This window comes from Sciurus vulgaris (genome assembly GCF_902686455.1).
Source record: "Sciurus vulgaris genome assembly, chromosome: 1".
Lineage (NCBI taxonomy): Eukaryota > Metazoa > Chordata > Mammalia > Rodentia > Sciuridae > Sciurus > Sciurus vulgaris.
The window spans coordinates 206,134,428-206,149,334 of NC_136461.1; the positions used below are offsets into that span (position 1 = coordinate 206,134,428).

General features: G+C 43.0%; 1 protein-coding gene across 3 annotated transcripts in view; it reads left to right on the top strand.

Moving 5' to 3' along the window:
• Window positions 1-1,644: 1,644 nt before the first annotated feature.
• The window catches only part of LOC306648414 (uncharacterized protein), a 171,603-nt gene continuing 158,340 nt past the window's right edge, over window positions 1,645-14,907 (top strand). For all 3 annotated transcript variants that reach the window (XR_013760373.1, XM_079118555.1, XM_079118554.1), the window contains exon 1: window positions 1,645-2,043. Coding sequence is in view for 2 of the 3 variants with exons in the window: in XM_079118555.1 (XP_078974681.1) it covers window positions 2,021-2,043 (23 nt within the window). In the remaining variant the exon portion in view is untranslated. The remainder of the gene's footprint in view (window positions 2,044-14,907) is intronic.

A 14,907-nucleotide genomic window follows, 5' to 3' on the forward strand; every position in this document is an offset into this window, starting at 1 on the left:
GGTGACAACTATTTGTTAATTGATCATTATCTTTTCAAACAAATACCCTGTGGGGCCAAGAGGAAATCTCTTGGGCACTTGGGAGCCATTCCTGTGTTGTTGAATCTGGTCCATTCTGCCACAGGGGTTTTGGTGCATGGAACCTGCAGGTCAGATTGGGGCCAGGCTTGCAGGTGTTTCCTCCCTTGGCCCCACCCACTGAGTTCCAGGTGGGACACCTCTGCTGAGCTGCGGGCTCATGGAACCCTTATTCCAGACACCTGTCCTGTGACCCTTGCTTCTGCCCTGCTGGAGGAATTGCTGATGAGGTGGGGATGTGACTGGGGAGGGGGATTGCCCAGCAGGGAGCAGCTTGTAGCTTTCAGAGGAAAAGTTCCCCTGTTCTCCCTCTGCTCAGGAGCCAGTACCTCTTGATCTAGAAGCTCTCTTGTGTGAGGGGCACATCTCTGAGTCAGGCACAAGGTTCCTGCAGCTCCTGATGACGCAAGGCAACATGAGTCTCACAGAAGCCTGCTTTCTGTGGCAGATGAGTTGGAAATCAGTCTGGACTTGGTACGGAAGGACGGGCCCGGAGTCTGGATTCCCCCACTTGACAAGTTGCACGTGTGGAACTGTGGAGGCGGCTCTTCCATTTGTGAAGCTTAGATTCGTCACCTGCACGTGGAGGTGACACCATCCAGAGTTGTGGATGTTAATGTGGTTGGTGTTTACCACACCAGCTCTCATAAAAGAAACTGCACAGCACATTCCAGCTTCTAAGGCTTAGTCATATCCACCTAGTCTGCTGTCTGTGTTAACTGACATTCTAATTTGAAAAGTTAAGCAATCACTTAAAAAGAGCTCATTTTGACCTATTGTATTAATAAAGGTAAGATTGACCATGATGTAACAGCAACAACAACAACAGCAGGGAAATAAAAATGACTAAGTGACAGTCTTAGTGACTTAGTGACAAAGACTATTTTGGCTTCCGTCATGGTTCTCCTCAGGGTGGGTGTGGCAAATCAGATTACCCACATTGGTTCTGACGTGCAATCCCACCACCTCAAAGTCCTTCATCTCAATCACATGAACAAGAGGGCGGGGAAAGGTCAACCTGCCGGGAACCACCTCTTACCAGCAGTGACATTTCTTAGGCTTAGATTCCACTGGGAGGACAGAGTGAAATGACAACACCTGGTTCCACTGCCCTGGAAAAAAGAAGAGCGAAGACGTTTGTGACCATGACCTACCTCTACTACCCCTACTCTGTGTGAGGCACTAAAAATTTAGAATTTAGTAAACAAGTCCTATTCAGCATGAAGCACTGTATTCTTTAATCTCTTAAAGTCAGGAATTTGGGATGAGTTCTATAATCAATTACTTATATTTCATAAGTAGTTTTCTTAAATTAACTGAAGTTATTTTTAAACTGATGATGTGTGTTACCACCAGTGACTTGTTAAAATGAAGGCATTTCTCCCACATGAAGCTCATGTCCTGTGGTAGGAATTTCCATGGAGACAATCTTTGCAACAGAGTTGCATGGAGTTTTCAAGAGCGGAGCGAGACGTGATCAAAGTGCAGAGGCAGGCGATCTAGCCGGGGACAGGTCAGAAGAGGTTTCCTAGAAGAGGTGTACCTGAGAGTCAAAGAATAAATAGGAGTTATTTGTGGGAAAGAAGGAGGCAGCATTTGTTACTGAGGAGGCAGGGCAGAACATGACTCAGTTGGGAAATGCAAACAATTTATATCACCAGGAGACAGAAGTGAAAGGAGGTGATGGATAGAGAGAGCACAGGATTACGCTGATTGTGGACTCAAAGTGCAGAAACAAAGAACTTAGTTGGCCCTGCTTCTTATTAAGGGTTTCATCTTATTAAACTATTCCAAGTGATGGACAGAGAGGTGGCAAGAGTCTTCAGAAGGCCCCAGAGTATGTAAGATCCTGGTCAAATTCTGCAAGAGCTATGTTGCTGCAATCTGAGAATTGGACCCAGGAGTCTTGAGTGCTCTGGAGTCTCTCCAGCCACGGGTGTGAATGGGGATGGAGAATGAAGAAGGGTAAGTCGAGGGTGCATTGGGTGGGAAGGTGGGATGGGAGGAAGTAAGTGAGGAGGGGGTTTGCAGAGGAGTCTCACACAAGCGAGGAATTCAAACAATGGTGTGTTTAGAGAAGCTGGGTTTCTGGCTCAGAGCCCTGTTCTGCCTGTCAGGGGAGATAACTTGGGCATAGTAAAGAATGAGCACCTGTGTCTTGATTTATGTGCCGTGCCTGCCAGTGACCTTGGGCAATATGGCCTGCTCTGCAAGATGAGAAGTAGCTCCACTGAGGGGCAGGAACCTGCCATGGTGCCTCCCCTGGACAGTGACCTTGTTCCCTCGTCTCCTATCCACTGTGCCCTGATGAGCCACTGTCATCAAACCCTTCCTCCACGTTGCACCAGAGGGAACCGTCTCTGGAAGAGGCGACAGCTAGCTCTCAGATTGGAGAGGCAGGGGCCAGGGGCACAGTGGGAACTGCGCCATGCTGGTTCACTCGCGTGTCACACACTCACAAACATGTGTCACATAGGACTCAGAGAACAGTGTACCAGCTCCCACATGCGCTCAGCGGTCACGATCACTCCTGTGCACCTGGGGTGGCCAGACTTCCAGACTGAAGACAGGGCTGCGCCTTTCCTCTGTGGAGCCTCCCGTGTGGGCTTCCTGTCCCAACACCACAGCACGTGCGTAGGGACCCAGGAGCAGGACTCAAAACAAGTAAGGAGATGGGGTTCCACAGAGTTGTGTAGAACTGTAACTTTCAGAAAAAAAAACAGGAAATCATTTAAAATTGGACCAGATGCCTAACTTTTCCATTTTATGGTTTAATATTGTACTTAATCTCAATTATATTGGGTAGTATGGGCAGTGGAAGGAGCAAGGTAGGCTTTCGTAGACCCAGGTACCCTGAAGGAAGTACCTTGCCTGGTACGTCCAGCCATGTCAAATCACAGGTGTGATCCATCTACTGGACCCCCCGCCCCCTCCATGTCACCTGCGTGCAGACTCGTCTTCCTGCAGCATGGCCAGGTGGTGCTGCTCTTCCGTCAGACCCACCAGCTCAAAGCTGATGCTCAGACTCTCTTTCCCAAGGCTGCACCCCTGCCTGCCCCTGCTAGACAGGACGGCCTTCTGTCCTCTGCCCCTCTTTCTCCTGAGTCAGAGTTGAAACCTTCCTTTTCTGAGCTTTGGTATACCTTGCTGGATGAGCTTATCTTTTCCATGTACCTGTGTCCCGCAGGCTGTCAGGAACTCAAGGCAGCACTTATCTTTCCTCTATCTTTGTGTGGAAGAACCTGGTGGGGGCATGGAATAGTGAACACTCACTAAATTAAAAACACGCGAAAATGAAGACCAACAGGAGTAGAGCGGCAGGGGAGGGCAGGCAGCATGGTGCCCAGCAGTGCCAGCCCCTCCCCAAAGCCCAGGAGAGCCCGTCTCCACTGAGGGACTCTGAGAGGCTCTGTTCTTTAGAAGGCAGGAGCTTCTGGCCACCACTGACACACTGACCCTAGGTAAGATCTGAGTGTGGCACCAAACAACCGAGACAGAGTGCAAAATTAGAGAAGAGTTAAGGAAGAGTGGGGATGTGGGCGGGCTCTCCGTGCGTCTCTGTGGTGCGAGGTCTGCAGATCACCAGGCTCAGGCTGAGGGAGTGCTGCCCTGAATCTCGGGAGGGCCTTCTGGTTGTTCACACTCAGGCCTGATGATGTCAGCCCATTATATTTCATTTCCTACTCAGACCTCGGCACTACCAAGTGAGCAGCTGTTCCAGCAAAGTGCACCCAGGCAGATTCAGGGTATCCTTAAGGAAGATGCAGGGTGTCCTGTAAGCCTGACCCTCACTGAGCCTTCAAGATCCTTCTCCACACCCTTCCCCAGGTGCTCAGCCCTAGCTTCCTTTCTCACCTGGCTCAGCGTATCTAAACACAGCTCAGTAGAACTGATCTAAATGCACATTCCGTTTGACCTGAATGGACTGATCGTTTTTGTCTAAAATACATGAAATTAAGAGTATCGGTTTATCCCTGGCTCCACCACTTTTAAACTCTGTGACCTTGGAAAATGCCCTCTAGCTTTTTGAATCTTTAAAAATAACAATTTTAAAAATATGCTGCATCCTGCATCCTGCTGATTTCATAAGATTGCAATGAGGATCAAGTTAATAGGCCTAACTAATATTGTTCAGTGAAACATAGAGGACTATTTGAAACTGAGCCATTATTACGTGATCTCTGTTTCTTTATTTGCCTCGCATATTTCTCTCGAGATTTTGAACTCATCAATTCTGACCTCTCCCAAGCCTCCTAAGGGTTGAAGGAAGGGGCTTCGACACGTACTCTGCTGCAGGAGATTATCTTTCTCACCACCACTTGCTGACCACCAGCTCTGGCCTGGCCTGGAGCCAACTCTTGGGTGCATATTATCCTTGATGATCCCAGGAAATCTGCAGAACAAGTGTTTTATGTTGTGTGTTTCAATTAACAGATGAAAAAAGATGGAGAAACATAAACAGAAACACAAAATTTCAAGGTGACACAGCTGTAGAATGCAAGGTTGGAAATTACACTCAAACTCTGCTTCTAAAACATTTGCTGTTTCCAAAGACCATGCAGGAATTCTATTACTGTCTGCATCTCCCATGTAGAAACTTTCCTCCAGAACATGTATGTATTCAGAAAATGTTTGAATATTAAACAGAATTGCTTATCATCTGGAAATTTTTTCATGAGTCTACTGAGAATCAAAAATAAATTTTGTGATAACAACTTATCTCCAGGAGGGATTTCACAAGGATGGAAGCCGAGAGTTTCATCTGTCTTCCTCCTGTCTTGCGTGCCCCTCTCCTCACCAGTGTTTCTTCTCGTCTGTTCACACATCTTATTTTATTAGTCACCATCAATGCACATTCATTCTCTGAGCATCGAACCTTTGAACCCTGAGAAAGGTATCAGCCAGGTGGGACTTCTGACTAGCCACCTTGATGTGCTACTGTGAGCTCTGAATGGGGAGAGCAATTCCCAGGGCTTTGCAAACACTCGAGAAATAGAATGGGGTGAAGTACCAACCCCTCTGCCCTCTCTAGGATCTTTGTCCACGTGGTGATGGCATCAGTATATTCAGACCAAAAATCACAGGTCTACTGGATGCTTTGCTTGATTTTACTGACTGTATTAGTCAGGGTTCTCTAGAGGAACAGAATGAATAGGAAGTATGATTATAAAATGGGATTTATTAGACCAGAAGCTGGATAGTCCACAATGGCCTTCTGTAGCTGGAGAGCTGGAGGAACCAGTAGCTGCACAGTCCAAGATGCAGAAGCCCCGGAACAAGAAGGATCAACAGTGCTACCCTAGTCTGAGACCAAGGCTTCTGGAAACTTCCTGGAGAATCACTGGCAGAGTTCGCTTGGAAGAGTGAAGAAGCCAGAGTCTGATATCCTCAGCCGATTGAAGCAGCGATCAAGAACCCATTTGAGAAGAGAGGAGCTCGCACCTGCTGCTGCTCCCTTGTTCTTCCAGCTTTTATTCCATCCAGGCCACCATCCTTTTGGGCAGTGCCATCCACACTTAGGGAGGGGCTCCACTTCAGTTCCTATCCCACATGCCAATCATTCCTAGACACACCCAGAAGCCTCTTAGTCATGGGCATCTCTTAATCCAGTCAATGTGGCAATCTGAATTAACCATTACACTGGCTAAGGCAAAAGTCATAACAGAAGGGCAGCTCCAGAGAGAGCAAGAGAAAAGCTTGGAAGGAAGGCCGATCCTGAGTCCTGCCCCACCTGGATTTGCAGGGTTGGTAAGAGAAAGTGTCCTCTTTATCATCCGTCGCAAGGTATTGAGAAGCAAGACACCTAAATTGCAGACTGGGTCTTAATTTTTATGTAATCAATAGCAACTTGTCCTGGGGGAAAGCTGAGGGAGTGGTTGGACACCCGACTCTTGTGGGGGTCTGGAGAGGAGGCAGAGGCACAGCCCCTTCCCCAGTGCTGGGGCGCTCTCCCCCAGGAGAGCACCGTCCATCCCCACCCTTGAGCCTTCTCCTCAGTGCTGGGCGTCCTTCCCGTGCTCCAGCACGCTCCAGATGGCAGTGGGTGGCCTAGCACTCCAGGGCCTGCGCAGAACTTCAGCACCTGCCCCAGCACCTTAGCATCCTTCCAGTGTTTCTGCTTCTTCCCCCAGGACTACAGAGAGGGCGCAGCAACTGGGGAAGATCCCTCATCGACTGGTGGGAGTAGGAATGCAGGAAGGGGAAAGAAAAAAGAGAAAGGGTTCCCCTCGGATCCAAGAACAGTTTATTTCTGAAACAGAAATTTCAAATGAAAAGTACCATGTGTGCAGATGCACATTAAACTGCAGCTATATTATGTATTTCACCCTTACTTTCTGATGATTTATGTTTCTTATCTCCACTGTTTGACTTTAAGTGCCTGACAACAGGATGCTTATCTGATTTATCTTTTTATTGCTTATCTGGTTTAGTACATAGTAGAAACTAAATAGATATTTGTTCAATAGGTGATGTGTGTGTGTGTGTGTGTGTTGAATCACAGGAGACTAACCACTAGTTTGGTAATCAGCACTAAATATGAAATAAATTCCTTGAACAACAGAGTTCTAACACACTGAGTACAGGTCATAGGCATGACAAAAGTCAGCACAATGGGATTACAAGCAAAGTCTAAAATGGACCCCAAATTCTGAGCCTCAAGATTTATTTGCCACCAAAAGGTTGTCTCAGATTTGTAAGAGTTACTGATCAACTGTATTTGCTGAACATTAAGAGATTCCACATAATACTTTAAGTTAGAAAATCTCTGAAAGAGAAAGATCATAACCTCTATGTTTTAGATTTTTTAAAAAATCCCTGAAGCTTAGGGAGGTGGGAACTAAATGATTCCAGCTCATGTATCTGGTATTGAATTGAGCTGAGAAGGTGAATCCAGGCACCGTCTCCCGAGAAAGACTGTGAGTTTCACCAGTAAGTAACTAACTTATTCATTTTAATCAGAAAAAAGGCTACTCGAATGTGGCGTGTGGAACAATAACTTTCAATGAAAAATAGGTTTTCTTAATTTTCTCTAAATAATTTGTATAGCCATCAGACTGCATCACTGATTAGCATGAGGGATGAGTGGGTGTAGAACATTTATGTGACTGTATTGATTGAAATGAGAGGGGCAATGACCTAGGTCCAGAAAACGTTGAGTAATATAGAAAACACAATGCGTTAGAGAATGATCTGAAGCTATGGGTCCCTGGCAGCTCCCCTTAGCTTCAGCGGTGCTGTGCGCTGATTGCACTGCACCTGTTTTCTTGTCAGACATTAGAGACTGTCCTCTCTAATCAGTCCCTGGTTCAGGTTCCCTTCTCCACACTCTGTTGCATTTGGTAGCTTCACCAAGCCGCTCCTCACACCCTGATTTTCTGCATTCAACAAGCCAGCAGGTTTCTACACACTAAGGCCTCCTTCGGGCATGTGAAAGGCACGCATATGTGAATCAGGGCACAGCATGCAGCCGGGTGAGGTGCTGAACTCTGCAAAGCACAGGGACACCGGCTTGCAGGGCTCTGTGCAGGAGCCAGGCTCTGACGCTGGACAGACTTGGGCACAGCCTTCCTACATCCTACTTGTGTGACCTGGGGATTTGCTGAACCACTTTTCTTCCGCTCTGCACAGTACTATAATCATACCTCCGAAACCAAGTGTTTGTCGGAATTGTAAGAGATTCTTATAAAAAGTATCCAGCTCAGAGTTTGGCCCAAGTTAGGCACTACCAAAAAGTTCAAGGTTCCCTACTGTCCTGTTTCCTGTTCTCATTTTTTTGAGGGAAAAGTCAGTGGTTGAGTCAAAAAGGTTTCTTGAATGGGAAACTTAAATAAAAATGTCAGAATAGAGGGCAAGATTAAATCATAAAAAGTTGGGTATTTGAGCTCCCAGCCAGCTTATGAGCACTGGGCGCTTATCCACAGCTATCTCTAATCTATTTTAGAAGCAATGGAATTATTTGGAACCACGTCCTCCTCTGCTTAGTGTAAATATGCAACTGAATGCAATGTCTGCCTTTCTCTGTTCTAATAACTGGTCTCACTGTCCAGGCCTCATGAATATTTGATCCCATGATCCACCTGCTTCTGCTACTTGAACAGTGAGAACTGGAAGGGGGATAGCATCTTTTTCCAATCAATTAACTCAGATGTACAATTGATCAGGGACAGCAGTGAGGTTTCAGGTCCCTGGGCTGAAACCCTGAAGCCTGGAAGTGACCGGGGTGTGCAGTTCAGTTCCTCACCCTGCAGCACAGCTGTTGTGGGGACTGAGAAACTGCAGGTGGCATGCTCCTGACTGGACAAGCAGTAAGAGATTGCTCCATCAGCAGAGGGGCCCATTTTGCAAACAGAACATCAGAGAAAATCAAGTAGCATGTGGAGTGCATCTTTAAAAACAAAGACGCATTACTGAGGTAAGACTGAGAGTCAAAGCACTGCATGCAGTTAATGTGTACAGTTTGATATGGGTGGACTTCACCACACACTCAACACGCCATCGCCACGTTCCAGGGAGCGGACACATTCTACATACCCCAAAGTTTCCTTGCGTTCCTTATTTTTGTATTTGTTTTTAACATTTATTTTTTTTTATTTATTTTAATTAAAAATCATAAATTTACATAGGGCAATGTTGTTTGATTCATTCTGTTATTTTTTCCCTTCCCCCCCACCCCTCTCACCCCTCTTTTCCCTCTATACAGTCCTTCCTTCCTCCATTCATACCACCCTCCTTATCCCTGACCCTAAACCTAACCCTAACCCTAACACTAACCCCTCCTACACCCCCTTATATGTCCTCATCCGCTTATCAGCGAGGATAATTCGTCCTTTAATTTTTTGAGATTGGCTTATCTCACTTAGCATGATATCCTCCAATTTCATCCATTTGCCTGCAAATGCCATAATTTTATCATTCTTCATAGCAGAGTAATATTCCATTGTATATATATGCCACAGTTTCTTTATCCATTCATCAACTGAAGGGCATCTAGGTTGGTTCCACAATCTGACTATAGTGAATTGAGCAGCTATGAACATTGATGTGGCTGTATCTCTGTAATATGCTGATTTTAAGTCCTTTGGGTATAGGCCAAGGAGTGGGATAGCTGGCTCAAATGGTGGTTCCATTCCAAGCTTTCTGAGGAATCTCCATACTGCTTTCCAGAGTGGCTGCACTAATTTGCAACCCCACCAGCAATGTATGAGTGTACCATTTTCCCCACATCCTCTCCAACACCTATTGTTGCTTGTGTTCTTGATAATCCCTATTCTCATTGGGGTGAGATGAAATCTTAGGGTAGTTTTGATTTGCATTTCTCTTACTACTAGAGATGTTGAACATTTTTTCATATATCTGTTGATTGCTTGTAGATCTTCTTCTGTGAAGTGTCTGTTCATTTCCTTAGCCCATTTGTTGATTGGATTATTTGTATTCTTGGTGTAGAATTTTTTGAGTTCTTTATAGATTCTGGAAATTAGCGCTCTATCTGAAGTATGAGTGGCAAAGATATTCTCCCACTCTGTAGGCTCTCTCTTCACATTACTGATAGTTTCCTTTGCTGAGAGAAAGCTTTTTAGTTTGAATCTATCCCAGTTGTTGATTCTAGCTTTTATTTCTTGTGCTATGGGGGTCCTGTTAAGGAAGTCTGCTCCTAAGCCAACAAGTTGAAGGTTTGGACCTACTTTTTCTTCTATAAGATGCAGGGTCTGTGGTCTGAATCCGAGGTGCTTGATCCATTTTGAGTTGAGTTTTGTGCGGGGTGAGAGATAGGGATTTAGTTTCATTCTGTTGCATATGGATTTCCAGTTTTCCCAGCACCATTTGTTGAAGAGGCTATCTTTTCTCCATTGCATATTTTTGGCACCTTTGTCTAGTATGAGAAAATTGTATTTATTTGGGTTTGTGTCCATGTCCTCTATTCTGTACCATTGATCTACCTTTCTATTTTGGTACCAATACCATGCCGTTTTTGTTACTATTGCTTTGTAATAGAGTTCAAGATCTGGTATTGCAATACCCCCTGCTTCGCTCTTTCTACTGAGGATTGCTTTAGCTCTTCTGGGTTTCTTATTCTTCCAGATGAATTTCATAATTGCTTGCTCTATTTCTGTAAGGTACCCCATGGAGATTTTAATTGGAATTGCATTGAATGTGTATAGTGCTTTTGGTAGTATGGCCATTTTGACAATATTAATTCTGCCTATCCAAGAACATGGGAGATCTCTCCATCTTCTAAGGTGTTCTTTAATTTCTTTCTTTAGTGTTGTATAGTTCTCATTGTAGAGGTCTTTCACCTCTTTTGTGAGATTGATTCCCAAGTATTTTATTTTTTTCGAGGCTATTGTGAATGGGGTAGTTTTCCTAATTTCTCTTTCTGAAGAATCATCACTTATGTATAAAAATGCGTTGGATTTATGAGCATTGATCTTGTAACCTGCTACTTTACTGAATTCACTTATGAGTTCTAAGAATTTTCTGGTGGAATTTCCATGTTCCTCTAAATATATAATCATGTCATCAGCGAATGGGGATAGTTTGAGTTCCTCTTTTCCAATTCGTATCCCTTTAATTTCTTTAGTTTGTCTAATTGCTCTGGCTAGAGTCTCAAGAACGATATTGAATAGAAGTGGTGAAAGAGGGCATCCCTGTCTTGTTCCAGTTTTTAGGGGGAATGCTTTCAGTTTTTCACCATTTAGAATGATATTGGCCATGGGCTTAGCGTAGATGGCCTTTACAATGTTAAGGAATGTTCCCACTACCCCAATTTTCTCTAATGTTTTGAGCATGAAGGGGTGTTGTATTTTATCAAATGCTTTTTCTGCATCTATTGAAATAATCATGTGATTCTTAACTTTTAGTCTGTTGATATGATGAATGACATTTATTGATTTCCGAATGTTGAACTAACCTTGCATCCCTGGAATAAAACCCACTTGATCATGTGCACTATCTTTTTAATATATTTTTGTATGCGATTTGCTAAAATTTTGTTGAGAATTTTTGCATCGATGTTCATTAAGTATATTGGTCTGAAATTGTCTTTCCTTGATGTGTCTCTGTCTGGTTTAGGTATCAGGGTGATATTGGCTTCATAGAATGAGTTTGGGAGGGTTCCCTCCTCTTCTATTTTATGGAATGCTTTGAGAAGTATTGGAATGAGCTCTTCTTTAAAGGTTTTGTAGAACTCAGCTGAGAACCCATCTGGTTCCGGACTTTTCTTTGTTGGTAGGCTTTTGATGACCTCTTCTATTTCATTGCTTAAAACTGATTTATTTATGTTGTGTATGTCCTCCTGGTTCAGTTTAGGTAATTCATATGTCTCTAGAAACTTGTTGATGTCTTCGAGGTTTTCTGTTTTGTTGGAATGTAGATTTTCAAAATAGCTTCTAATTATGTTTTGTATTTCACTCGTGTCTGTTGTGATTTTTCCTTGTTCATTCCGAATTTTAGTAATTTGAGTTTTCTCCCTCTTTCTCTTTGTTAGTTTGGCTAAAGGTCTATCAATTTTGTTTAGTTTTTCAAAGAAACAACTCTTTATTTTGTTAATTTTTCCGATTGTTTCTTTTGTTTCAATTTCGTTGATTTCGGCTCTGATTTTAACTATTTCCTGTGTTCTACTACTTTTGGTGTTGGTCTGCTCTTCTTTTTCTAGGGCTTTGAGCTGTAGTGTTAAGTCATTTATTTGTTGATTTCTACTTCTTTTGTTGAATGCACCCCATGAAATAAATCTTCCTCTAAGTACTGCTTTCATAGTGTCCCAGAGATTTTGATATGATGTGTCTTTGTTCTCATTTACTTCTAAGAATTTTTTAATTTCCCTCCTGATGTCTTCTGTTATCCATTCATCATATAATAGCATATTATTTAATCTCCAGGTATTGGAGAAGTTTCTGTTTTTTATTCTGTCATTTATTTCTAATTTCAATCCATTATGATCTGATACAGTACAAGATAGTATCTCTATCTTCTTGTATTTGCTAACAGTAGCTTTGTGGCATAAGACATGGTCTATTTTAGAGAAGGATCCATGTGCTGCTGAGAAGAAGGTGTATTTGTTCTTTGTTGGATGGTATATTCTATATAAGTTGGTTAAGTCTAAATTGTTGATTGTGTTATTGAGATCTATGGTTTCTTTATTCAATTTTTGTTTGGACAATCTATCCAGCGGTGAGAGAAGTGTGTTAAAATTGCCTAGTATTATTGTGTTGTGGTCTATTTGATTTCTGGAATTGAGAAGGATTTGTTTGATGTACATGGATGAGCCATTGTTCGGGGCATAGATGTTTATGATTGTTATGTCTTGCTGATTTATGCTTCCCTTAAGCAGTATGTAATGTCCTTCTTTTCCCTTCTGACTACTTTTGGCTTGAAGTCCACATTATCTGAAATGAGGATGGATACTCCAGCTTTTTTGCTGTGTCCATGTGCATAGTATGTTTTTTCCCATCCTTTCACCTTTAGTCTATGGGTATCTCTTTCTATGAGATGACTCTCTTGCAGGCAGCAAATTGTTGGATTTTACTGTTTAATCCATTCTGCCAGTCTATGTCTTTTGATTGATGGGTTCAGGCCATTAACATTCAGGGTTATTATTGAGATATGATTTCTATTCCCAGTCATTTGACTCATTTTTGTTTTTTGACATGATTTGGTTTCCCCTTTATTTGGCTATTCCGTTAGGCTAGTTCCTCCCGTTGCTGATTTGCATCATTGTTTTTCATCTCTTCCTCATGGAATATTTTGCTGAGAATGTTCTGCAATGCCGGCTTTCTTTTGTAAATTCCTTTAGCTTTTGTTTATCATGGAAGGATCTTATTTCATCGTCATATCTGAAAGTAAGTTTTGCTGGGTATAAGATTCTTGGTTGGCATCCATTTTTTTTCAGGGCTTGGTAAATGTTGTTCCTGGCCCTTCGAGCTTATATGGTCTGGATTGAAAAATCTGCTGATATCCGTATTGGTTTCCCCCTGAATGTAATTTGAGTCTTTTCTCTCACAGCCTTTAAAGTTTTGTCTTTATTTTGTATGATAGGTATTTTCATAATAATGCGCCTTGGTGTGGGTCTGTTGTACTTTTTTATATTTGGAGTCCTATAAGCCTCTTGTACCTGGTTTTCCATTTCATTCTTCATATTCTGAAATTTTCTGATATTATTTCATTGAATAGATTGTTCATGCCTTTGGTTTGTTTCTCTGTGCCTTCTTCAATCCCAATAATTCTTAAATGTGGCCTTTTCATGACATCCCATAATTCTTGTAGAGTCTGTTCATGATTTCTTACCATCTTCTCTATTTGGTCAACTTTGTTTTCAAGATTAAATATTTTGTCTTCAATGTCTGAGGTTCTGTCTTCCAGGTGTTCTATCCTACTGGTTATGCTTTCTATGTAGTTTTTAACTTGGTTTATTGTTTCCTTCATTTCAAGGACTTCTGTTTGTTTTTTTTTCAATATCTCTAACTCTTTATTGAAATGATCTCTTGCTTCCCGTATTTGCTCCTTTAACTGTTGATTAGTGCGATCATTTAATGCCTGCATTTGCTCTTTCATGTCCTCGTTTGCTTTCCTGATTGTTTTAATTATGTACATTCTGAACTCCCTTTCTGACATTTCTTCTGCTGTACTGTCATTGGGTTTTATTGATATAGTATCTAGGTTTGTTTGGGACATTTTCTTCCCTTTTTTTCTCATATTGGTCAGATGTCAGTGGGACTTAGTGATATTTCAGAATTCTTCTATTGGCTTATATTGTCCCAGTAGATTTCCAGTGTATCACCTTCCTGCCTTCAATAGCCTGAAATCTTGGAGTAACTTGATAATGCATTGCTTCCAAGGAAAGCTGCCCCTAGTCCTCTACTGGTTCCAGGACTTGGAGCTGGCTCTGTGTGGAAAGGCTCTCACTGAGCGGTCTGCTCCGAGAAGCTAGCCTGGATAAGCACTTCCCACCAGAGGGGGCCGGGCTGCAGACTGCTTGGGGAAGTCCCTGGTCCCTGAAGAAACCTGCAGGCAGGAACTCACCGCCCTAGTTCAGGGAACCGAAGCTTGGTTCTGTGCAGAAAGGCTCTCACTGGCGGGCCTGCTCTGAGATGCTGGAGAGTTTGGCCCTGTGGGAGGAGCCCACCCCTGGAGTGCACAGGGCTACCTGGGGAGGACTCTAGCTGCTCTGCCTTACTCTAATAAGCCACCCGAATCTGGGCCTGCCGCCCGGGCAGTGCTTCACCGCTTCACCGGGTGGGGGACACTCACCCCTATCTCTATTTTAGTCCGAGTCTCTCAATGCCTCCCCTTCTTGAATCCTGGGTTCTGGAGTGACTGGAGATGCAGTCACCCTCTAGTCCGCCATCTTGGATCGCCTAACATTTATTTTTGTAGTAAGAACATTTCGCATGAGGTCCACTCTCTTAGATTTTGAAGTGTATGATGCCATATGACCATATCGATACCTATAGGCACCACGTGGTAGAGCAGCTTTCTAGAATTCATCTAGAATAATTCAAATTTTATCTGCATTGAAACACAACTCTCCATTTATTCCACCCCAGTACCTTGCCAGGGGCAACCATACTTATTCTCTGCTTTGATGAGTTTGACTATTATAGATACCTTGCATAAGTGGAACATGAACTATTTGTTGTATGACTGCCTTATTTTACTTTTTATAATGTTTTCAAGGTTCATTCATGTTATAACATGCTTTGGAATCTTCTTCTTTTAAAAGTTGTATAATGTCCATATATATATGTGTGTGTGTGTGTGTGTATGTACACATATATGTATATACATATATCCATATTATATATAGATATATAGACATATCTACATCTATACATA